This window comes from Harpia harpyja, chromosome 2 (assembly GCF_026419915.1).
Source record: "Harpia harpyja isolate bHarHar1 chromosome 2, bHarHar1 primary haplotype, whole genome shotgun sequence".
Lineage (NCBI taxonomy): Eukaryota > Metazoa > Chordata > Aves > Accipitriformes > Accipitridae > Harpia > Harpia harpyja.
The window spans coordinates 83,839,574-83,864,984 of record NC_068941.1 but is presented as its reverse complement, the minus strand read 5'-3'; the positions used below and the strand labels follow the sequence as shown (position 1 = coordinate 83,864,984).

The 25,411-nt window shown below is 43.1% G+C and overlaps 1 protein-coding gene and 1 non-coding gene across 3 annotated transcripts; both read right to left on the bottom strand.

Moving 5' to 3' along the window:
• Positions 1 to 22: 22 nt before the first annotated feature.
• Positions 23 to 25,333, bottom strand: PTCD3 (pentatricopeptide repeat domain 3). 2 transcript variants are annotated; one of them, XM_052780761.1, is made up of 24 exons: positions 25,220 to 25,333; positions 23,845 to 23,894; positions 22,699 to 22,738; positions 21,649 to 21,694; positions 20,823 to 20,891; positions 19,402 to 19,506; positions 18,850 to 18,973; positions 17,648 to 17,763; positions 16,819 to 16,892; positions 16,414 to 16,501; positions 16,253 to 16,313; positions 15,885 to 15,967; positions 15,056 to 15,200; positions 13,944 to 13,994; positions 12,900 to 12,983; positions 10,049 to 10,077; positions 9,419 to 9,522; positions 8,248 to 8,326; positions 8,064 to 8,154; positions 5,492 to 5,577; positions 4,111 to 4,259; positions 3,186 to 3,227; positions 1,494 to 1,652; positions 23 to 744 (listed from the first exon to the last, which is right to left on the bottom strand). In XM_052780761.1, the coding sequence occupies exons 1-24, from the start codon at positions 25,327 to 25,329 to the stop codon at positions 669 to 671; spliced, it is 2,061 nt and encodes a 686-aa protein (XP_052636721.1). In that variant the 5' UTR covers positions 25,330 to 25,333; the 3' UTR covers positions 23 to 668. The 2 variants fall into 2 exon arrangements, with proteins under 2 accessions (XP_052636721.1, XP_052636722.1); XM_052780762.1 differs by lacking the exon at positions 25,220 to 25,333 and adding an exon at positions 24,858 to 25,001.
• On the bottom strand, positions 16,034 to 16,175 carry LOC128139109 (small nucleolar RNA SNORD94). Its single transcript, XR_008234225.1, has one exon. It is a non-coding gene; the product is annotated as a small nucleolar RNA SNORD94 (small nucleolar RNA).
• Positions 25,334 to 25,411: the final 78 nt, after the last annotated feature.

Here is a 25,411-nt window from a genome sequence, read left to right as displayed (position 1 = left end):
GGATTATCAGAACACAGCCAGCTTTAATGTCAGCTGTTTATTAGAGGCAGTCTCCAGCTGTACAGATGGTAGCTTTTTAACATCTACAGTCCAACGCCTGTCCCAAAACACAAAAAGGATGAAGAATAACACCACAGGTGATGAGCATTGCATTACTTGCAGTGTTTACATACAGAGTAAACTTGATATTTAAGTAGTTCATTAAAGATAGCTGGAAAGGAATTAAATCTGGCATAGGTTTAAGTCCCAGGAGGTCCAAGAGAGGTCTTGCTCAAGCTGTCAAAGTCTTGCACCTGCTGCGCTGCCTCCAGGAAGCAGCACTCCTCTCTCTGCAGCCCTCCAGTAGCTCAGCCAAGCTGGTTCAGCAGGCTGCAGCTACCCAGCGGGAGCCAGCTCCTGCAGGTAGTGGTGTGGAAGAGACTGTTGGTGTAGCCCACGCTGTGTTTGAAGTTGCCAAGAAGATTAAACAGGACAGCTTCCAGCTTGCTCCAACAAGGACAACGTACACTTGCCAAGCAGGTCCTGTATCAGAATGCTCTGGAGTGCTTAGCAGTGCTGCAGCACCTCCCAGAAGCCGTCCCTTCAGTAATTTCACCTCTCACGGAAGCCTCCTGGCATCAAGGCAGCGGTTGCTCCTAGTTGTCCAGGGAGGAAGGCAAAAGGGACAGCTAGTCACGTTCACTATCGCTGTCACTGTCACTATCGCTGCTGTCGCTGTCTGACTTGATGCTCTCCAAAGTCTTCCTGCAGATGTGAAACAGTCAGTAATCAGTCACCCAACTGTGGCTTTTGCTTGAAAAGAGAGAGCCAAAACACAGAGGGAACCCCCTCCAAAGAGAACATTATGGGCTCTCTGATGCCTATTACCCTCAAAGGACAGGTCTACCCAGCATTTGGTGGAAGTACACCCACCTCCTTTTGGAAAAGCAGACTACCTGAGTTGCCCAGAAAGTGGTGGGCTAACTGTCAAGGGTGCTGGACTTCGATTTCTTCATTCCCTTGGACCAGACCCGTGGCTCCAAACTGTGGTCCCCCTCAAGGCTAAGCCCATTGTCTGAGCTTGACTGCATCAGCTCAGAAACGAACCACAGTGGCTGGCCAGAAGATTGACCATGAGCCTCAGAAAGCCTGTGAACCATGTGCAGCGCCGTCCTGTACCACCTCCCCGCTTTTACTAGCCTGCAGTCAGTGTCTTTTAGGTGGCCAGACCCAGCTAGGAAAAGATTCTGGGAAAGAAAGGTGATAGCCGATCTGAGCGGTGAATAAGGCTAACCCCATCACGGAAAGTTACCTTCCCCCCTAGGTGGGATGGATACAGCATGGAATCAAAGCCTGAGGGGCCGTTTTGGGGTGTGAATTGACCAGAGTCAACACAACGGCACATCATTCTGAAGCCAGTTCTCTGCCACCTTGGTGGAGAAGCCCTTCCACAGGAACTACCCCTCCAACACCCTACTATACCTTCAGCAGTAATGTGAAGTGCTCCAACTTACTTCTGCTTTTCAGAGAGAACAAATTCCTTCTCCGTTCTGCTTTTAAGCCTTTGAGATGAAGGAAGACCAAGGGATGCTGCCAGCTTTACCAGTTTAATTGCCTCACCTGGGCAATTGGTTTGTTTAGCACAGTTCAAGAACTCATCCATCACCTGGTCACTGCAAAAGCAAAGGCAAAGAGTGACCGTTCATGGGGACCTAGGTGAGGTGGCCATTAACTTACAGCAGGTGCTTTAGACAAGGAGAGGAGGTGACAGATTTTCAGATCACTCAACCAGCCCAATTCTGCTCCTGCCAGAACTTCCATGTCAGCCTTCACCCCATACCAACATGGTGCGCTTGGGAACTCCTGTCCTAGCAGAAAGCAATACTTTGCACAAAAACAGTGGGCAGCAGCTCACCGCTGAAGATAAGAACCCCACCTTAGCAGTAGCCTAAATAACCTTCCCCTCTTTACAGTCCCTGCATCAGGCCCTTACCCTGTTTTATGTGGCTGGCAGAGGTAACGGAACAGTGTAACAGCACTTTAAATCAAAGGCAGGCATCTCATTGCCAGAGGCTGCTGTGCTGTCTGTGGGCACTGGGAGCCACTCTGCTCTGCCAGCTCTATTTCATGTTGAAGTGCTGGCTCTGCTCCTTCGTTACCTGCGACAGCTGCTGGAGACACCTCTCTTGCCTTTAGGCAGGGAAACAAGTAAGTGTTCCCAGCTGGTGCCACAGGGAGCTTGGCAGAGAAGGGAAGGCAGGGGACAGTTCAGCCAGAAAAGCCTCTGATCCATTTGGTAACAGCAGGGAAACCACTTTATTTCTCTTTACGTTCATGACCCATGGCAGCCACAAACCAACAGCTACACCACCATTTCAGAAGGAGAATTCTTATCCTTTCCCTATTCCCCAAATTAAAATGGGCTTTTAATGCAACTTGGCAGTGTCAAGGCTCCCTTGGGCCACACTAGCGGCAGTCTGCAGAAAAGGGCAAGCACGGAGTGCCACTAACAGCGGCCTTTGGTACCACACACCCTCACGGTGTTCACTTACGTGAGCTCCAAGCATTTAATTTTATTTTAAAAATGCCCAAACAAAATACATTACTATTCTCTGAAAGTTGTTTTCTACCTCAGAATTTTCCCCCTAAAATCCTGAGAAAAGCTAACTGTTGTAGCCTGACAGGGTACCACATATGATTTAGGATTTGACTTGATAAACTTGTCTTCAGAAACGCAGACACCTCAGAAGCATCTAAGCTTGGTTAATAGCATATTAGAATTTTTCTGAGCACACGGGAAATGACATGTTCTCAAGAGTCCTGCTTAGACTGATCTCTAATGCCGAGTTCATCAGTGGCACTGTTCTCCATGTCCCAGAGCTACATTCAATGACATCTCAAGGATCGACCACTTACTTAAACCCCCTCTTTGCATCTTCAACTTTTTTTGAGACAGAAAGGTCTTGGAACTTACCAGTTGGATAAACAAACACCCATGCTCGCAGGGACAGAGGCACATTCACACACACATTCATGCTTCGGAAGTAACAATATAATATGGACCACTATTGTCAGTTATAAGTTGGACTAGATGACCTTTGAAGGTCCCTTCCAACCCAAACTATTCTATGATTCTACAACAGAAATGCAACATCTCAGCCAAAGGGGAGGCTCAGTACCTAAAGTCAGAACCTAAAAGTACTCACGTGGGAATCCTATTGATTTGCTGGAAACGCTCCATCATGTTCCTGTTCAGAAGAAAACAAAGTAATAATTATAAAAAAAAACAACACTCCACAAAACACAGTAACAGACAGATATTAAATCTCTTGGATAAGCCCCCAGTGAAACATAGGCAAGCTCAATTTCATGAAACGATCTTCCCCACAGATCTGAAACAGATCCCATGCCATATTCTTGCAGATGCAATGTGTACCAGCTAACATCATTGATTAGTTTAACACAAAATATCTTAACCAGTGCAGAAAAAATAAAAAGTGTAGCTGGAGGCAAGTTTACTTTAAAACATTACGTATTTTTCGAAGGATACTTGCCACTTTTTTTTTCAAATGAATCAGTGCAAAGAGAACATCTGTATTTAACAGAAAATAGCTCAGAACCTTAAATTGGAAGCTAGATATTTTAACCAGTATTTCAAGTTGACAGCATGTAGGACAGTAAATTCTAGCTAGTGGAGAGTTCTAAAAATATTCTCTTTAGAGTTTCAATTAGGGTTAATTCTAATTAAGAGTTTAATTAAACCCTAATTAATCTCATTAGCAGTTTGAATTCCAAAAAGTTCTAAAAATTAGAAAATGGGAAGCTGTAGGAAATCAGCAGTGCTTAGTGAAGTGATAATCAAACCTACCTTGCCATAAGCGGCTGCACAATGCTCTAAGCCAGTTGCTACATTAACTCCTAAACCATTTTTAAGATAGACAACTGTAACTTGTTGCCAAGAATGAACAATAAAATTAAGAAAAAAACCCATCACATTCCCAGCAGGATTTATCCCCTCCCTTTGCCTGCACTAGCATTCCAAAGCAATCGGTCATTAGCTTTTCATTTTTGTGATTAAGCCTTGAGTTACAGTGACAGCAAGCCAAGAGCTCATGACGGCCACACACGTACCAAGCGTCCTGGGTTCTCCCAGCCCTGGAAAACAACAGAGCGACATGGCCCAGCGCACTGGCTGTCCATTCTAGCGGGGTCTGCTGCCTCCCGGTTTGCTCATGGACAGCTTTGATGTCTTCAGCACACCTGGCAAATGCCAGCTGAATCTGTGAAAAGATTGTGCTATTAATCCCCAAACCTCTAGAATTAACATAACCTTTTCAGAGCAATTCCTCCTACAGATCCTAAAGGTCTGCCCCATATATGATTTAAATTTGTGAATTAACAGTGGTTACTCCTGGCAGAAAAATCTCACTTCTGTCAGGACAATTGTCCCCACTAGGCAAGCTCCAAGACTGCTTTGCAGGGACAGCTGTACAGAGACCTCTGCAGTACGCGTAAGCCTTTAACCCTCCTCAGCTTGAGAAGCCAGTGACTGCAATGACACCTTTGGCAAAAATCCCTGAATTCTGCCATGTGCTTCCCCAGAGATGTGGCTGGCTGGACTGGATTACTCTTCCAAACTCTGATAAGGAAGTGATTCTCTTCTGTGTTAATCTGAGGTTTCTCTATAGGCTGAAGACAATCCAAAGGGCTTAGCAGGCCTGGATAAGGTCACGTAGATCTGGAAATCTGTCGTGGCATATTCACTGGAATTGGACCTCTAAGACCGGCCAGGGACAATAATACAGCACTTCAATACAGTCTGTATGCTGCATACACTGTATGCTGAACACATACGTTCATATGCATATGTGAAATGGGGAGACACCTCCACTCTTTTTCACTGAGCTTCTGTACTGGTTTTGGCTAGGACAGAGTTTATTTTCTTCATAGTAGCTAGTATGCTGCTATGTTCTGGATTTGTGATGAAAAGCGTGTTGATAACACAGGGATGTTTTCGTTACTGCTGAGCAGTGCTTACACAGAGCCAAGGCCTTTTCTGCTCCTCACCCCACCCCACCAGCGAGGAGCTGGGGGGGCACAAGGAGTTGGGAGGGGACACAGCTGGGACAGCTGACCCCAACTGATCCAAGGGATATTCCAGACCATAGGATGTCATGCTCAGCATATACAGCTGGGGGAAGAAGGAGGAAGGGGGGACATTCAGAGTGATGGCCTTTGTCTTCCCAAGTAACTGTTACTTAGCGTGATGGAGCTCTGCTTTCCTGGAGATGGCTGAACACCTGCCTGCCCATGGGAAGTGGGGAATGAATTCCTGGTTTTGCTTTGCTTGCGTGCGCAGCTTTTGCTTTACCTATTACACTGTCTTGATCTCAGCCCACAAGTTTTTGCACTTTCACTGTTCTGATTCTTTCCACCATCCCACTGGGGAGGAGTGAGCGAGCAGCTGTGTGGTTAGCTGTTTACCGGGGTTAAACCACAACACCTTCCTTACCTCATCAGGGTGCTGCTCCCTGCTCATCAAAGACAAGAGCTCTTCCAACAGGTCTTGTCTCCTATTAAACCCCAGCTGTTTCATATCTGTTTAGAGAAAGGCAGTAGTTAGTAGGCTTGACCGGTACCCCCTGCTCCCAGCTCCTGGTAATAAGGTTACCATAACCAACACCATTTTGTAAGACAAACAGCCATTCTCTATGACCAAGTGGATCATGTATTAGTTCCCTTTCCTCTCATTATAAGGCCCTGAAGGTCCTGTGCACCGAGTCGATGAACCAAACAGATTTCTTCTTCTCCTCCCTGCTGACCTCAAGTTGGTGCCAGGCTGACCACTCCGCCCAAGAGCCTTCAAGGTCCCAGGCACCCAGCCAGCCCGGTGTGGATGATGACCCCGTCACAGAACAGGAAGGGTATCAGCACACAGAGCAGTGTCTATAAAATCAAGCAGTTACAGATCCTAAGTGGGAACTTGGACCTGAACTGCTGCTGGACAGAGAGACCCTTGTCCCACCAGTGGCCAGGGACACCTCCACCGTCGGCTACTTCCTCCGAGAGTTAAGTGGTGACTCGTGTTCTTTTATGTTTTTCAAGGCTAGGTTATGATTTTTATGTTGATACAGCAAGACAAGTATTAAGATTTGACACGATCTGCAGAGGGTCCAGGTGATTACGGCAGCCAAGTTGGTGAGGGGCCTTGAGCACAAGTCTTATGAGGAGCAGCTGAGGGAACTGGGGTTGTTCAGTCTAGAAAAGAGGAGGCTGAGGGGAGACCTTATCGCTCTCTACAACTACCTGAAGGGGGGTTGTAGTGAGGTGGGTGTTGGTCTCTTCTGTCAGGTGTCTGGAGATAGGACAAGAGGAAATGGCCTCAAGCTGAGGCAAGGGAGATTTAGGTTAGATATTAGGAAAAATTTTTTTACTGAGAGGGTTGTCAAACATTGGAATGGGCTGCCCAGGGAAGTGGTTGAGTCACCATCCCTGGAGGTATTCAAAAAGCGAGTGGACGGGGTACTCCAGGGCATGGTTTAGGGGGCATGGTTAATGGTTGGACTTGATGATCTTGAAGGTCTTTTCCAACCGAAATGATTCTATGATTCTATGATTAGAAACCATGAGCTAAGCGGTGCTATAAAATTCTGTACTATGCTACTTAAAAAACTGTACTACACTGATTCTGCTTATAGAAATCCTGTGTGATTCTTATTATAAATTCTATGCTAAGCTAATCATAAAATCCTGTTAAGAAAATAAAGCTTTAATTGTAACTACAAATTAGTGCTGTCATCATTCTGCCAAGGATCCCTAAAAGAACCTGTCTGTCCCCTCAGTGTTGGGTGACAGTAGGTTATTTTCTGTGTGCTAAAGCCTGTATCTGCATTCTTGTCTCCTCTTCTTAAGGGGCAAATAATTTAAATGAATTAAACCTGGGCTGGTGGTTAAGGTAGTACTCTCTGGTAAGCATTCAGTTTTCCAAGGCACTTAACTATGACACAGCCATGTGTGAGAGACTGAAAGAGTTAATGTCTCAAACATTGTGGTGGGGCAAGTTCTGCTTAAAGACAAACCCTGCACAGCACGGAACCAAGGTGAAAAGCCCATCAGCTCAGACATCAGCAACAGGAGGGGGAGGGCGTGCTGGAGGGTGCGCAGCTCCCCGTTCTGATAAGCTGTTCTGATACAAAGATCAAACAATGACCCTGTCTGCAGGGAAGGAGAAGTTACTCCACAAATGACCCCCAAGCCCTAAGGCTCACAAACTGTTCATTAACCTGATGAGTTCGGGTGCCTGCCCGAAGGAGGGGCAAGGATGATAAAAGGACACAAACTGAAGCCCCGGGTGCGCAAGCCCACCGGGACTGGACCCCTCAGCTGACTGGACCCCTCGGCTGACTGAACCAATGCTGGACCCAGGACCAATGAAATCTTTCTCCCTTCCGTTTTCTCTGTCTTCTTCTCTTTTTCCTTTCCCTCCTCCACAATTCCTATACCTCATCCGTTTCAAGATATAAACCGTTGACCAAGTCTGAGACTAAGAGTGAGTAGATCCAGCCGCCCCTAGACCCTTCTCTGAGGAGGAGTCTGGAAAGCAAGGGGGTCTGCTCTGAACCTCGTGACTCAACGGGAGGGATCTCCTTATTCCCTGAATTGATGTATATGGCTACACAGTTTACAGAAGTAGTCTTATGCCAATTCCTGTTGTGAGAAACCCTGCCACCTACTACCACACCTCCCCAGTTCAGTTTGCTTCTGTCATGAATAAAATCTTTAACTGATAGTTTGGTGTCATTTCACCTTAATTTAGCTCAAGGGAATTTCGAATTAAACACGACTCCCTGGTCTGTCCAGTCTGGGTTGTGACACCATGATCTCTCAGATAGTCTGTGCTATCGGTTCTGCCCTTCTGTAATACAACAGCCCCCTCGCTGCACGAAGGAATAACATTCCTCATGCCAAAGCATCTTATCATGGCTATTCTGAGCACTGGGAAGTTTCCCAGCTACCTCCCACTTCCTGTTGCTCCTGATTCCTATCAAACAAACTGCCCGTGTAGCCATGTGGCTATCACTAACCTTCCCAGACTGAAGGGATCACTTCCAAGTGGTTGGCTGCATCCAGTGCTTGAAGGAGGTCCAATATATTTTTAGGAGTTGGATAGAAGAGCTGATGAAGGAAGAGAATCATTTCAGTAAACTGTAGCTGTTCCGTTTCTCCATACTGAAGCTCTGAAGCTTGCTTACCCTAACACACACTTACCGAAGGGGACATTTCTTTGTACCATTTCAACACAACATCAATTTGTTCCATCATACACAACAATGAAAAGAATTTTGACCTAGAGGAGGGGAAAAATGTTCTAATTGAGTAACGATTAGATCAACCAAACCATACAGAAGCACCAGCAAATGATGGTGTTCTGATCAGATTTCTACTGCAGATCAGGCACTGTATGATTGCAATACTCCATACGGTTAAAAAAGCAGTAGCATTTTTTATAAGGGAACTTAAAGCTGACACTAGGTAACTGGCAGAATTAATTAGAAGTTAGACCACTGCATTTTAAGATCTTGAAAAAGTGCAATCTCTCTGTCCAATGCCAGGTATGAGGTATCTGAATCTGTCTCAAATGCAACCTCTGGTTAAGAACCACTTTAAGAAGTGAATGAAATTAACCTTGTTACTTGTGCAAGTTTGCGATCCAAGCCTGGGACCTTCATCCAATGCACTGACTAGGAAAAATGTCCCTACACCAAGAAATTAATTTCCATTAATTTCCCTTGATTTATTTACAGGCTAAGGTAAAATCACATGAATCATCCCACCCCTGAAACTGCATCTTACTTTGATGATAATTATTTTTCATGAATTTACTGGAGCATCTCTAGTTCCAATGCCTAAATAGGCTTTTCTTTAAATCAGTATGCTACAAGTACTTAATTACGTAGTGACTGCAGCACTTAATGACATTGGTAAAGATGTTTCAGATGCCATCATTACAGTATCAAATGGTGGAACTACACGGGAGTTTCCTGCCTAAATACACCTGCTGCACTGCAACCTCTCTCTACAACACCATGCAGAGAGGTAGGTCTGACCTGTACGCTGTTTTGTTGTTACCTCCTAAGCTGCCATCCTAAGTGGGCAACAGGACTGTAGAAAATACAGCTGGTTGGTATAGTTGTTGGAGGGGTATTAAGCTAAAATGATGCTCCAAGACACTTTATTTCAGTTCAGGCAAGGCCACAAACCGAAAATAAATCCTAATCTATCACTGTTTTAAATTAAGAGGAACATAATTCCCAAACTGCACATACAATAACCAGCTGGTGTTCAACAAAGCATCCTTCTGCGCAATGTTCGAATCCTAGTTTGTATTCAAATTGACAACAATACACAAGGTGCTGAATGTAAGCTGCGCTTCACTCACCAGTAGGCATTTAACCTATCCATGTCGACGAATTTCCAGTTGTCTCCCTTCTCCATTGCCTTATTTAACCGATAGGCAAGCTTGATATCCTTAAGATCACAGCACTGCAATAAACGAGTTAGATTTTAAAGCTACCAAATGTATCACTTAATACATCCCTCTCAGACTCACTTTCACGGAGGTATGAAGAGTAATGAGCTGACAGCAAACATTTTTAACAGGATGCAATTCAGTGCAGCAACTGCCTAGGCATTTTTTATTTAGTTGAGACAAATGTCCAACTAGCCCAGTGGGTGAAAGCTTTAACCTAAACTGACACCTTCTGGTGTGGAGACCATCTGACCGCTGCAGCGTCACTAGAAGGAGGAGGTATGGCACAGAAGGCAGAGACTTATGCAGCCATCTTTAGCAAGAGATGCATGTATCGCAGGCATGCAAGTTACAATTTAGGAGGTATCAAGCAAAGAACTGCAGAATTATGGAGGAAAGTTACAGGAGGTGATGAACACAGGTGAAAAAGGGGAAGATATTGAGAGCTAAACCTTGTATGACAGGCTGGAAAACTCACAGGCAATTCTGAAACAGCTGGAGGGCTCAAAAGGATTCTGATTGCAGGGAAGAGGTACTTACCGCTTGCATAGCAGTTGCAAAAAAGTTGGCTGAAAGGGAGAAAATGCAGTCTGTTAGCTTCAAACTTTCAAGGAGACATAGAGCAGCTCATTAACCCAGCCTCCCAGAGGACAGACGAGACATGTTCGATTAGAAAGCTGAATTTGTAGCTCAGTTTGACAACGTAGCAGGGACCTTCACTTTATATGTAGAGACTTTGGTGTGTTATGAGTTTTGCTAGCCAATGTTCCAGAGGCAACTATACTGCCGTGCTTTTGGAGACAGATTTAAGCAGATGACCCGTTTGACTTTAGGCAGTTTTACAAAAGCTACATCCTCTTGTTTGATGCAAGACAGCATTATTTGTCTAACAGGCAGGCTACAAAAAAAGGCAGCCACGTCACTTCACCTTCTCTATTAACTCTAGTGGAAGAGAAAACGTGCAACAGAGACAGGTGTTCAGACAGGTTACCCACCTCTGTAGTACACCCCAGAGCTGCCCAAGAACATACAACTGCCCCCTGAAAATGTCTCCTTCCTGTTTTGTGAGGCTTTGACTCTGGTTTCTGTAACTGACATTTCAAAGTGACATGGAGACTGATGCTGCCTGAGGGAGGCAAAGAAAGCCGGAGTGGGACAAAGGATATAAACTATCCTGCTCAGCAGCTCATTTCATTTGTGCAGTGAGAATTTTGGATAGGTGTTTTTGGTTTTTTGAAGGAAACGTAAGGGCACTGGATGCTATCAGAGACTGAAACAATAGCTAGTTGTGGGTAGCAAAATGGTGGGAAGAACTGTAAGGCAATTTACTTAAAACCACTATGTACAATATGTTCCCCTTTCCCTTGCAAGACTTAATAAATTAACTAAATACTTTTAAGTCAGAAAAACCATTTTTGTGTTATTTGGGTGTTTAGTATACACTTCAGCTACAGCCTACAGAATCCTCTGGGCCAAGGAAAGGCCTTGCAGGAAACACAGAGGTTTCTGAAGGTAAGAGTCAGTTCACATACAACAACACACTAAAGAAAAAGAAGGCTTAGTTTTGTTCAAAGTGTCAATCTGAATTCTGCGAAAGCAACTACCAAAAGAGCATAAGGATCCCACATTGAAGAAGAGCAGAAAACGTCTACATACGCACCTTGCTTAGACAAGGTGGCTTTGGTCTAGTCTTATGTGAGTAATCCCTCTCTCTCTCTCAAACCACTGTGTAGAAAAGCTCATTCAACTCCCACGATTCAGGCAAGGCCTTTATCTGCGTGCCCATCATCACTGCCTTTGCTAACAGTGGTATTTCTGTAAAGAGTGTGAAGGAGCAGAGCAGGTATAGTCATTGTCTACACTTCAGGCAGCAGCTTAGAGCCAGAGCAAGAAACAATATAAAACATAGCAGGGCAGAAGCAAAAATAGGTGTACAACATTCTGACTATGTCCAGGCTTCTTTCCAAGGAAAAAAAAAAAAAAATGCTGGTAGGATGTAAAGGGAACTAGGCCTTAAGCCTCACTGTTTCTAAGACTATTTGTATCAGACATATAACTAATGATTAGAGATTGCTTTAGATGTGATTAATAGAATGCAGGTGCTTATAGAACAATATGCATAAGCTGCCTATTTGTCCCATGTGTAGCCCTCACCATGGCTAGCTTAAAATCCAGTCAAGCTGAATCAACAGAAGAAGGATCATACATCTTAGACCTAAGACATAGGAGTAAGTGATTAACTTTAGAGCAAGATAAATTAATAGAATAACCTGAGTGATTTTCAGAAATTCAAAGGTGATCTTTGATGTGTAAGAAGTGACTGTGGTGACCGGAGACTTTCTGCCTACGACCACTAACTTCAGAAGAAACCTGGACACAAGAATTGATGAGAGATGATGATGAATGATAACGACATGGGAACCGAGATCAAATGAAAAATTACAAAGACTTTGGACTAGGATAATAGGTGGTAAAAAGGTATACAAGACTGAGAAATTTTTGGAAGGTTGACATTCACTGCAGTGGTGGCCCAACTCTGAGTTGTTAACAAAGCAAACCTAGAGAAACCCATGACTGAAAATTCTTTAACATAGGATAACCTAATACGCTACTCCAACATAATAATCTCATAATCTATCTTTGTCCTTTAAATGGCCAAAAACCAAATCAACTCCTTACTGGTTTCCTAAAGCATGCACTGTGATAGCTTCTTCATCCAATCATATACAGGACTGTCAGCTGCTAAAGAGTGGCTTCCAACACCTATTGACACCATGTTGTACACAGCACAGCTACAGACCCCTCTTTGTCGCACTCGTCTTCAGATTGAAGCTGCGTCTACTTCTGTATGTACAGAAAGGCTATGAATGTCCTAGGGCAAAGCTGTGTACATACAGATGGCAAGAACAGCCTGTGAGACGTGGGATGTTCAGAATCTACCCCTTCTACAGACCCAAGCTTCCGTTTTGCATGGAGTTTTATTTCATGCAATTTTCTGAAAAGGATTAGGAAGAGCTAGAACAGGAACTCACACCACACTGAAACAAAAACCTGGTCTTCACCAGACGTATATCATTTCATGAGCCTGCTAGCAGATGTTCCTCCTTAAACTAGTCTTGTAAATAGCCTTGTGTTTTTTATTGTATGGGGCTCAAACGCTCATTCATATGGGTTACACTCCTACTTCCACACAGAAGCCAGTGCACCAATGCACAGCACAACTTCCTGGCACTGGAATTTTTTCTTCTTTGTGTCCAAAAAGTATCAGAAGGGACCGATACAAGCAAGCTGCACACATTCTTCCTAGCTGGGTAGAACTACCTGAAATTCACAGGTACCTTTTCACCCAAGCTTAATCAATGCAGATTGTCAGACATATTGAAGTCCATACCATCATCAGGGTCCTGGGGAGTGAAACTCCTCTTTTGGATGTCATCTAGCACCTCAGAGATGATGCCTGATGGGCAAAGATCAACTGCAGGACAAAGAGACAAGAAACATCACATCTCAGTTGTGCTAAGCACTTCATTAGTGAAAAGCATCAGCCTGCAAATATAATATGGAAATGGAAACAAGCAACATGATTTCTAACAAGTGTCATGATTCTCCTATCTGTGCCCCTACTCATGGTGTTCCACACCAGCTGCAATTTTATTTGCTCTAAAATTTGCCCTACTATTGCCAGATTTCCAGAGCCTAACAGGGCAGATTCAGAAAGATAAAAGTACTTTCTAGCAAGTAATCCAACAGGCCTGGAAGTTTGTCCGTTACAAGGCTGCACTGGGAAAAGCAAAGCATTCCGTAAACAAAAAAATATTTTAAAAAAGATAAAAAACAAGAAAAAAGAACCAAGAACCAAACCCAGAGAGACTCCAGAGCAGTTCTTCCACATGTTAAAACACAAGGACTGCAGTTATGACTACTGTGTCTATTGTCTTCCCATGCCCACAGATTTTTGGCTAAAGGATCTCCAACAGTTGGGCTCCTGCCTTCTAACACAGCTATATTTGAAGACAGCTCCAATGCACAGAACTGTTGCAGAAAATGAGAATCCCTGTGAAATTTCTTCCCTGCGAGTGGCACAGCCTATGAAATCACATGCGTTGTAGTCAGATCCAGCCTCCACAGAGACCGAGTAGCATTTGCTCTTTAGCTTTATCAACTTGTGGCCACAAATGGAAAGGAAATGGGCTTTCTTTACAGTTCTGCCCATTCTCAAAACACGAGGACTCTTCCCTCCCTGTAAGAGGTTACAATCCTCTGTAGCTTTTTCTTTACCCAAGTAGAATCAGATGGCACAGGTAACATTAGGGTTGCACACATAAGAAGTTGTTTTTAATCCATAGATCAACTGCCTTCACCCCTCACATTTGGAAAGCATTTAAAGCAGGTGTTAAACAGGACACATTCATGGACAAGTTGATATTGCACGTACCGCCTCTATAAAATATAAAGAGAAGATGATCATACGTTGCAAGGCTAGGCTCTGAAAAGCAAAAACACTGAAGTTACTTCGACACTCTTAGCTGAGCTTTATGCCTCAGCTGTAATTCACAGTCTCCAGCCCTTCCAGTCAGACAGCATGCATAAATTTACTCTGTCATTTCTCTCCCTGTCCACCCTAATGCTGGACCAGACTTCACGTACAACTGGGAGAGATGGTATCTGAGGGTGGACCACCAGCTGAAGCACCATATTGCTATGGGGCAAACAGCCGAGCCTCCCTGCTCTAAATTAAAAGCAAAAATATTTCATAACTAGTTTTCCATTCTGCTCACGAACCTATCTTTAGTGTATCAGCAACCATGTCACTAGCACAAAGCACACTCTACAAGGCACCAAATCAGCTATGCCAGCATTCCCTGTTCTTGCAATGTTTACTTGACATCAAAAAGCATCATCTAGATCAAAACCTTTTTTTCCTGTAGACATGTAGATATATACACCTGAACTGGCTTGGGTGGCTTATGAAGTAAATCTCCTTGATCTATGGGAAGCTAACAGACTCAGCTGACTTCTGCAAATACATATTCATATTATTCACTATTTCTACAGCAGTGCTACAATAAGGACCCAGTTGAGAAAGAGCCTATGGGCCAGGACACACTCCCCCACTGCACACATAAACCTGTCCTTGAGTAGCTAGAGGTTAACTACAAGTAAAAATCTAATGATAAACATGCTCCTAACCTAAAAGACTACAGCATCAGAATGCTTCATTATTTGACCTAAGGGGCTAAGTGCACCCACTATATTGTAATTAGTAATCAACACTGAACAAAGACTGAAAATGATGATTCCATTTGAAATCCACAGGCACTAGCTTGCTGAGTGGCCACGGCTTAGTACTTATACATTTTTATTTCTCAGTTCTCTTGCAAAAGGAAACAAATAGTGAAGTCAAGAACACAGTGAAAAATGTTTTTTTCCACAAGCCCTGGACTTCTTCCCTGCAACTAGGAATCACCGTGTTGTTTGCTGCTGAACTCTGAAATTAACTATTCTGGAGGTGGCACTGGAATATAATAACCATTCTGGTTCTCTTACCTATATCAAGTGCTTCCATTTCCTTTATTACCAATAAAGACATACTTCTGCCTACACCACCACATCTTCTCAGAGTCTTCAGTACAGCATTAAAAGTTAGCAGATTTGGTTGCACTTCCTGCTGAGCCATGTGATTCAGAAAGACCTTAAACGAAATCCCCAAATCCTTAGGGCTTCACACGTTATGGATCACAGTTCAGCTTTCAGGCAGGTATACATGCATTTCCTCAACCTAATCCTTCTCACCCCCTTCAAATGAACGACTCTACCTCAACTGATCATTTATTAAGGGAGTACCACCTAATTTTTAATTAATTTGACCAAAAAACAAGACTACAAAATTACATCAGATTAGATTTTGGAGAATTGTGTCCAGAACATCAAGGAAATTTTTAAATTTATATGCTATTTTTCCTTACTGATGTTATATCATTAAAACTGGAGCCTCTAATGTTACCCCTCAAAATTCCATTTCCATCACACCATCATGAATTACAATTCAAAGAGTTTTTATCTAAAATTGTTTGTTTGTTTGTTTTATCTCCGAACATAATTTCCCAATTTCTTTCTGTCCAGGCAGTTCTTGGAATAGGTACGTTCTCAAAAGGCAAACCATTCTGCAAGGGCAAGGTTGGATTTTGTACATTTTCCACTCCTCAATAGTTAGCCTGTATGTTTAAACTAGTGTATTTCCTTTGCAGCAGATATTAGTATCTTCGTACAAAGCTCTAGTTTTTAGTCTTCTAACAACTGCAAAACTCTAATGATAAAGCAGACCCAGCCCCTACACTCTTACCACTTCCCCACCTCTTTTGCTCTACCTCCTTACCTTGGCTAATTCCCATCTTTCTATGAACCTCTCCTTTAGATATGGGACTGCTGTAATCAGTGCATTGAAGGTGTGCACATCAGCTGGAAAATGTAAGATAAGTCATTTTAACTGACAATTATATTCTACAGAAAACAGTTTCTTCTAACATGGCTCAGTTTTTGGCAAAGTCTCATGCAAACCTGTTTCCAGTGAGCCGGCCACATGCCAGCAGCACTGAAATAAACAGTTTGCATTCAGCTCCCATGATCTAGCTGAGGTCCGTACCCCTGCGCCAATCATCATTGCCATGAAACAAATATTCATATACCAAACAACGGTCTTCTGTTGTTTAGAAGACCACAATGCAAAAAACAGGAGACACTTACCCTTGTGTCTTTCATTCAGCAAGTCTATGTACATGTCATAAGCTTTAGCAGAAGCCCCATGCTGCAAAAAACAAAAAACCAACAAAAATAAACAATCTCTATGACTGTGTGAGATTTCACAAGCTGAAAAAAGTCCTCCCAGCACTGAAGTATAACTTTACCTTCACCATCCCACGGATCATTGTGCAATAGGAGTGTGCATTCCTCTCTGGCATTATCTTAAATATCCTTTCAGCATTGTTGTTCTCCCTAGAATCAACGAACAAGCTGAAAGTTAAAGAACTTAATAAAAGGTAACTTTAGGAAAAGGATTCAATGTGCAGAACAAAATAATGGGCTGTACTCCCAAGGGCTGACATTCAAATATATTACTTGTGATATTTTGAGCTATTCTACAATCACTTACTAGATTTCTATCAATACTTTAAAAGCCTAGCAAACACAGATGTATTTAACAAGTAACACTTGTGAGTATGGGCTGCTAAAAAGTCTTGAAGGCTGTTTTATAATAACAATGCATGTGCACAACCCACCGAATACGGGAATATTGGCAACATTTTCTATACCTCCATCTAGAGCCCGATGACTGTGAACCTCTTTGGAACTGTCTCTTTGGAGCCTTCTGCTCTGAAGCCTTCACCTGGTGAGATTTTTGCAGAAGTAAGTTTCCCAGAGTTCAAAGTTATGATTAAACATCAAACGACGTGATCTGGTTAACAACAGCAGCAATTTATATGCTACCAAAGGTATTTTTTAATGGGTTACATTAAAATAATTTCTATTATGATGTTCAGGAAGCAGTAACTAGATTAAGAATACTGTTTATGTTATTAAACGTACTAACAAGGTAAATTATATGTATTTGTGGAGTTGGTGAGAATCATTAGACTATAGCAAATACCCTGTAAAACCCTTTTACCCTCAAAAGTCTTCCCAGGGACAGGTATTGTGCAACGTATCTACTACTGTACCCTGTGACCTGATACTCTGAGGTCACACAAGGAGCCCTCAACTTCATTGAAATCCAGTTAATACAGTTCAGAATGGAAGAAAATTAACAAGCTGATCTACACTAGAGGTACTAGAGGTCGTCTTTGCAGGCAACTATAAAAACAAGGCTGTCAGTGAGAACAGTTATTTAAATGCAGTTCAGCAGAACTAAGCCAAGACAGGGTTCCAGCTACTAAGTTCAGCTTTATGGAAACTACTTTTGCTACTAGGTCAGACACAGGATTTTTATAGCCGCTGTATCTCTTGGGAACGTTGACTGCATCTGACCACCTCACACCATCTCTCAGGCAGGTAGTCACAGCACAAAAATCTTGACATCACGTTGATACACTCCCACTACATATGAAAGAAAGAAAGAAAGAGAGATCAACAGGTTTTTCATACCCCTGGTTCTTCCAAATCCTCTTTTTCTTCTTCTTTTTCCGGAGTAGATTCTCCATCTCCATAGAAGCATAACAAATCTAAAAGGCTGTTTGTGGTCTCCAGAGATACAGGGGTACCTATAGAAAATGAGGATGTACAACAGTCACAGAGAAAGTAAAGAACACACCATTCTACAGCCATATCAGAAAACTTTCTAACACCCAGTTATGCCACTTTGATCTCTTTCAACATAAAGGTGTTCTCTAGCAAGTCTGTAAAACCTGGGTGTCACACTAATACTTCCACAAACCCATTCATAGCAGGAGACAATTTTAGCACTGAACTAGAGTATCTGTTTTTCTACTGAAGCCACTGAAAGGGTAGAGTTTTCCTAACCAAGTGGGAGAGGGAGGTGGCAGCTGGCAGCCAAAACCGTGAAGCATCACAAGCCCAACACAACATCCAAAATTCCTAGTGCTTTTCATAACTACTCCTAGGATACACCCTGCTGTGAAGACCACTTTATGTGTTTCCCCTTCCATGAAACAGATTTGAACCCTACACAAGAAAAGAGCTACTTGATGGAATCATCTCCTTTCCATCTTGTAGCAGATATGAGAAGGTCTCACCTTCCCAGTAAGTTTTCCTCCTTCAGAGGCTGTGGCAGTTACAGTTTTCTGTTGCCTCCTCCTCATTCACCCATGACAGAGATAAGGTCCACATTAAGAAAGAACTGAGAAAGACTCATTTATTGAGGGCAAGTCCACAGAAGGGGCACTCAGCTGGTATGCTATACTAGTCCAAGACACCAGCAAAGTGCTCAGCACAGATGTAGCTTATACCAACCAATACGCTATCACACAAAGGCCTTTGCAGGCAGAATGCTATCACCCAATCACACAGCATCTGCCCACAACAGGCCCTGCTCTACTGCATCACAGTTATTCTACTTTGGAAGAGAAGAAAAAAAACCTCAACACCTTATCATCTGCTTCTTGATCAGGAAACCATCTGTTCTCTGTACCACCAGTGTGACACGTCAGACAAGCAGTGGATAAGGAGGGCCCAATGATTCTGGAGAATCACTTCACCAGACCAGAGTCAGTTGTGAAAGGTTGCAACATAGTCATGAAACTGTCTCCATAGCCTGTGCCAGCTACTAAAATATTTTTGGCACAATTTAAGTAGAGCTCCACCACAGAATCTGGCAGGTGACCACATACCTGCTTGTACAAGCTGATCGAACAGGTCCACAGAATCTTTCACCCTTCTGAGGTGGATACGCTCTTTTAGAGCTTCCTCACTCACTCCTTCAATCTGAGGTGTAAGAGCCTCAGGCATCAAGCACTAAAAGCAAAGACTGCAAGTTAGACACAAGCTCAAACCTCCTCTAAACCATCACTAAAACACTAACCAAATATCCTTACTCTTCATCCAGTACACCGCTTTGATAATCTCCTGACCCTCCCAGTCCAAGAACAGCAGTCCTTTTGGTGATGAAGGACCACACATCCTGATCTCTCACTTTCATGCTAGTAAGTCAACATCTGAACATTTCTTTTCTTACTTTTATCTAAAGAACCTGATATGATATTGAATTCCTAAGGAAAAACATTCACTTCAGAAACAAAATGGAAATACAATACTGCTTTCATAGCTGTCTGCAGAATAGTTAACAAAATTATCCTTTTATGTTAGTTTCGGACCAGTCTGACAGTTGATTTCACGACCTGACAAAGCACAAATACAATGAAAATGAAAAGCAAAAAGCTTACTGGTACGTTGGGCTCTGCAAAAGTCTTGTCAAAATATTGAGGAAATTGCTTAATAATGTATTTTGCAGCATTTCTCCCAGACTCCTTCGACAATGAAAACAGACGCTGCATAGGAATGACAGAGAACAAGAACAATGCAATTAAAGGGCTGAGAGTGAGGAAAAACATTTTCCATAACACTGAGCATTCCGATGAGATCAAATTAAATTCATGCTTCGTTTTCAGCTCTAGGTAAAAACACACACAGGAGACAACATTCCAGATAAACATTCTGGTATTTATGCCAATATAAGAACGTCTATTCTTTAAATGAGACTGCAATTTACTTCCTTGTTACTTAGTCAAGGGACAAAGTTCTGTTCCAGACATCTGAAATGCTGCACTACTACCTCAAGCTCAAAAGCACCTGTCTTTTTTAGAGTTACAGCACTCAGACGTTTCTCTCCCTGACTGTCATTTCCAAGACTACCACTTGATTCCCATTCACCTCTTTTCCTCAGGTTCTAAAGTCAGACCCTCCTTTGCTGTTTCTTTTAAAACTCTTCACATTTGACAGCTGCCTTCAGCCTTCTCAACAGCTTCACCTCTGGTATGCAGAACTGAAGTTCTATCTAGCCGTATCACTGATCTGCCACGACATATGTCAGGTCCCAGTCTTTTCTCACTACACTCTAATTAACATCACACACAGCAGTTCCTTCTTGCCCTCATTTCCAGTTCTGCTTTCTCCTGCCTCAGCCTCATGCTCTTTAATCCTATGCAAAGATAACATCAGGGAAGACTCCTTTCCTTCTTCCTTTCTGTTATCATCTCAATACTACTATTTCCATAAGCTTAAGTTACCAAATAGCTGCTCTGTGATAAACTAAAATTCCTGGAGCTTGGCCAGGACAGTAAACTGGTAACATGTAGTCCATGTAGTAACACACACACAAATGATTTTGTGTATTTTAAGTCATACATTTAATTCAAATTTAACTAAACTGTAAGCACAAAATCTCAACACTTGCAGTACCACATATTCACAGCCTATATCCAAGGTATGTAAACACAGTTTTAACAGGCTGAATGCCTCAGAATTACTGTTGGTAGTTATTTGATGGACTAAGAACATGGAGAAATGGAACAACTCAGCAGGTAAGCCACTAACTTGCAGGAATGTTAACAGAGCTGTGTCAGCTGGAAGGTCCCTACAAGGGCAGGAAGGAGAGAGAACTTTGTGTGTGCAGGGTGCATTTGTCCAGAGAAATGCTACAGTCATTATGCATTCAGAAATACACAGAGGAGAAAATTCTGAAAGAAATCTGATACTTCATTTTCTTTTGTAATTGAAACTCGGCTCCAATTAGGTAAGGGCTTTCATAGCCTAGACGAAGGGAGGGAGGGGAGAAGCTATCAAGGATTTGAAAGGAAATACTTACAGAATTGGCTGCATTTCTTGGCATAAGGAAAGGGTCATCCTGGAACATATAATGAGCAGCAGTAGGATCCTGTAGAAAGCAGAACCCAGGATTGAAACATTTATAGTTATGTACACAGGTATGCTGTAGGCATATCACACTGCCTCATGGAATCTAAGGCACAATGAACACCTCCATCATAACCACCACCTGATGTCCATTTTACAAGAGTTCCTCTTGTTCAAAAGCGTTTAGCCTGTTTGGAAACAGTTTAAAAAGCATTTCCATTATACACACACATGCAGGCTAACATAGTGACAACAAAAGGGTCCTTACTATAACATGGCAAGCAATAAGTGCCCTGCAAAGCAAGTAGGACCCCAATCATAACAGTCTCAGGGGAGCTGAGGGGACTTGCAGGATCAGATTCAATTTCCAGAACTCAAGACAGACAGGATTAAAGAATGGCATCACAGCATTTACAGTTGTTGCCTAGCAAGAGTAGACACTCATTGCTCTTTGCAAGACTTGCCTTCTGGACTGAGATTGGGAAGAGGCAGTCTGGATTGGGAAGATGAATTGGTAAAGAAACGTGCTCCTGGTGTCAGCAAAAGCCTTATCAAAGTATTAGAGCTTTTGCTGATAGTTGCAGCTCTCTCTTAGCACTAGAATGAGGCTTTAGGAACACAGCAAAACATGTTAAGCAAAAGTGAAAACCCCGTAAAAAATGATGTAAAAGTCCCATCTTTCATTTATGGCCAAAGTAGAAATAAGAATCTCCAGAGTGCAAGGCTATTGCATGAGATGGACAACTTGACCTACTTCCATGATCACCAGAATTACTTACCCTGTTCACAGTAGAAGCCAATGTTTGAAGAACCGCCAGCTTATCCCTAAACATTAAGGAGTTTTGATTAATACTCGGTTGCAGACTTTGAATGTATGCGTTGCATTGTATGGAGAACAAGCACAGGATTATTCCGGCCTGTAAGGATTTTCAGTTCTAGGAAATAAATGTCTTTTGCTGCACTTAGAAAATATCACTTTTTGCAAAGGGAGGGAAATTTAACTGCAAAAATGGTCTCAGTTCTGGAACAACCGCAGGAAAAAGAAAAGACTTTGAGGAAAACCAGAAAAGCATGTGTATTTCCTGCTACCAATCCTGCCTTATTATACATTATCAAAGAAAGAACATAGGGAAGGGACACAGGAAGAATTCCGTAGAATGCTCCTCTCAGAGCCCCCCCACCTCTTAGGGATGGATACCTGAGCTCCTCTCTAAGACAAGTCTTGGGAGGAAAAAAAATACCGAAACAAAACCAGATTTCTCAGGACTCCTGCGCCTGTGGATCCTTAAGACTTTGCTTGTGTTTCAAGCAAACAAGGAAAGGCCAGTGAAAGTGTTTAGGTGAAGGTGGTCTTATTTTATGTTTACATACAGATAGCATTTGGCTATAAACTTAGTTTTTGCTGTTATGCAAATTCATCGTAAGTGCTTCCAACAAAATAGCTTTTGTTCAGCTGCATAATTTCTAAACAGGATTTATTCAGCCAGCTATCAATGGTCAAGTTTATTTTGCTGAAAGAAACACACCCACATGCAGACAGCCAAATGAACTTCATTTTACAGATTTCTCGCTAATGTGATCTTTTACAAAGAAACAGAACTATGCTTAAAAATGCAGTCCTTATAACTGTTTTTAAAATAAAGGTCAGGAACAAATATTAAAGAATATTCCCAGAGCTCCCAGTCAGCAGGAAAGCCACTAGTGGCACATTAAATCCAGAAATACAGCAACCTGAATTTTCTTTTTCAGCTTTGGTGGACAGACTACATTTAGCTGTCTAACAATGATTTTCTTCCAGGTCGAGAGATATTCCAGCAGTAAACACTCACCAGGTTTTCTTTCGGGGGAGCACAATTTCTTCATGAGTAACTATGAAAAACAACATTAAAATGGTTATTAAAACAAACAGATGCCCAAAGAAAATCTTGACCTCATGAAAATTCATGATTTAAGCTGATCCAGCTGAAAGTATTAAAGCAAAGATTTTAAAACCACAGTCTGATGTAGGCCACAATTTACTGGAATGGTAATAGACAAGGCTGCCAGGGAGCTTAAGTGTCTTGTGTCAAGACAGGATCAGGGCCCTATGGTCAACAAACCTCAGAGAGACTGTACCCATTGTACCCTCAAAGAGATTACCCATCCAAGCTTCTTCAATCATCCTTATCCTGTATCTTCTCGCTTGAGCCCCAACGTTTACCAGTCCCTTGGTTTCCCACTCTTAGTCCCCCAGTTTCAAGTTTGCTGTCTCTGCACATTTGGCTTCTCCAGTTCAGCCTGCCTGAATACTGCAGCACAGTGCCCTCTCAAGTTCCTGCTCTGATGGCCTGACACCAACTGTTCAGTTCCTTCCGCCCCACAGATCAATCTGCCCAGCTTTCCAGAGAGCAAAAAAAGAAAAGACAATACCAAAAGAAGAAGCTATAGGTCATCAGTAAAGCATCTTAGCAAATTCATTCACAGAGAAGCATGTGGGACCTCCTGATTACAACCCCCAGAGCCAGGGTCTGCAGAGGTGCTTTCCCACTGCTTCTGTGTTGATGCTTCCATGAGCTATTACTGACTGGCAGGAACTTGTTCCAACGTGCAGCACAGCTACGAGCATCCCAGTTTACTTTTCTCACAAAACTCATCGCAGAAATATGGTAAGGAGTACAAAGAAGCATGAATGTGAAGGAAACTGTCACCATCAAGGCGGAAAGCTCCTTATTTTTATTTTATAGTTTATTCCATTTCAAAGAGCAACTGGACAGCTCATGGAACTGGACAACTCAGTTCATGCTCTTGGAGCACAGAGCTGGTTGGTGGTGAGGGTAATCAAGTTAAGCCCGGAAATCTCTGCACAGTGAAGACGGGGGAAAAGAAAATCCAAGAAGGGGAAAGAGGGCGTTCACGTTGTCTTTATCTTCTGACACACTATGTTGTTTGGAGATTAAAGAAACATATGCAAGAAACTAGTAATTAAGACATCATACCTTCTGAATTGTCCACAGTCTTCCCAAGAGCTGTACTACTAGAAGAGCACCTATAAACCAATCAGAGTTTTTAATTTATGGTAGTCACATCAATATAGCAAAAGCAGATTAATGAAAGTCTGTAATACAGGTCAGAATTAATTAAAACATTAGAGGCGAAAAGTAACTGGAAATGTTGCACTGTTACTAACTCCAAATTATTATCTTAAAACTTATATTTGAAGTTTCTCTTAAAGTGCTAATTTCAAAAGACAAGAAGCTATACACAGAAAATCGTATTACATGAAATTTGTAATTCTTTATTTTTGGGGATATGATGGCTTTAAAGTAGTTTTCACAAATCACTGCATCTGAGAAAGAAAATCCTGAACACAAATCAGAAAAGACACTTTTGTGTTTTAGAGGCAGGATCTAGCTGAAAGCAGTACCTTTTTCTAAAATATTTTAGACCCGAGTAGTGTTTACACCAGCAGAACACCTGAGTTGGGATGCAGGGAAATCAGCCCTGCTTAGTTCCAGATGCCCAGTCTCTACAGAGCTGCAGACAGGACATTCACACAACCACAGCTGTAGAAGACACATCTACATAAACTTGTTTCTGCTGTGTATCGCAAAGCAGCTGCTTTGTGCTCAGTTCAGAGTCACAGGACACTGCTCCAAGTCTTTCTTACAATTGTTCACATTTTATTGCTTTTAACACAAATTGAAGCTTACATTAAAATACTTTTTTTTCCTCATGAAGCAATCGAACACCGAAGTCTTATTGTAACTGTGGCATTCTCACGTGTTTCCACACTGACCTTGACCCTGAGGGAGATGCTGTTCACATACATTCACATCCCCGTACTTTACAACGATATCGCATAGTTGTAGCTGTTCCTATATGCCACATAAATTTATTAGCTATGATTTTACCATCCCTGAAGTGAGTTATATTTTGCCTATAAAGAATACCCAGAGCAGCGAGATCTTTTCACTTGAGGCATATCCCGAAGACAACCTACCCCCTTCACCTGCTTTTTCGTGAGATTCCGCTCTAGGAATCACTTAACAGCTCAAACTCACTCCCGGGGCCGCTCCGAGCCGCAAAGCCCACCAGAAATCGGGGAAAAACCCCAGGAAGAGCCGCTCCCCCTCCGCGGGCCACGCCATGCCGCCCCGGCCCTGCCCGCCTCAGCCGGCCCGCCACGACCCTGAGACACCAGCGCGCATGCGCAGAGCGGCCCCTTTCCGGCGCAGCCCCTACTGCGCCTGCGCGGCCTCTCGCACCTCAAATCCCCACATACCGCCCCCCCCGACCTCCCTTGATTCCTTCACGGCGCTACCGCCGCCGGGCCCTTCTCTTCCCTCTGCTGCGGGAACGGCAGAGCCTTACCGGTAGTTTTCTCGCCTCCCGCCCAGGAAGCAGGACCGCCTGCTCAGCGATACCACTTGCTGCCAGGAGCTGCCCCCCAGCCGCCGCGCCGCCATGCCGGCACCCGCCATGCGCACCGCCCTCCCGGAAGGAGGGCGGTACCACTCCCGCGGGGTGGGTAGGGGGGGCCGCCCCTCCGCGGCAGTGGTACCG

Excerpts from the sequence above, each read along its gene's own strand:
- PTCD3 (XM_052780761.1), bottom strand. The coding sequence starts at position 25,329 with ATGGCGGGTGCCGGCATGGCGGCGCGGCGGCTGGGGGGCAGCTCCTGG. Across the intron at positions 16,314-16,413 it reads TGATCCGTGGGATGGTGAAG|CATGGGGCTTCTGCTAAAGC; the intron begins GTAAAGTTATAC and ends TGTTTTTTGCAG. Across the intron at positions 13,995-15,055 it reads AATGGAAGCACTTGATATAG|AGCCTAGCCTTGCAACGTAT; the intron begins GTAAGAGAACCA and ends TTTGCTTTTCAG.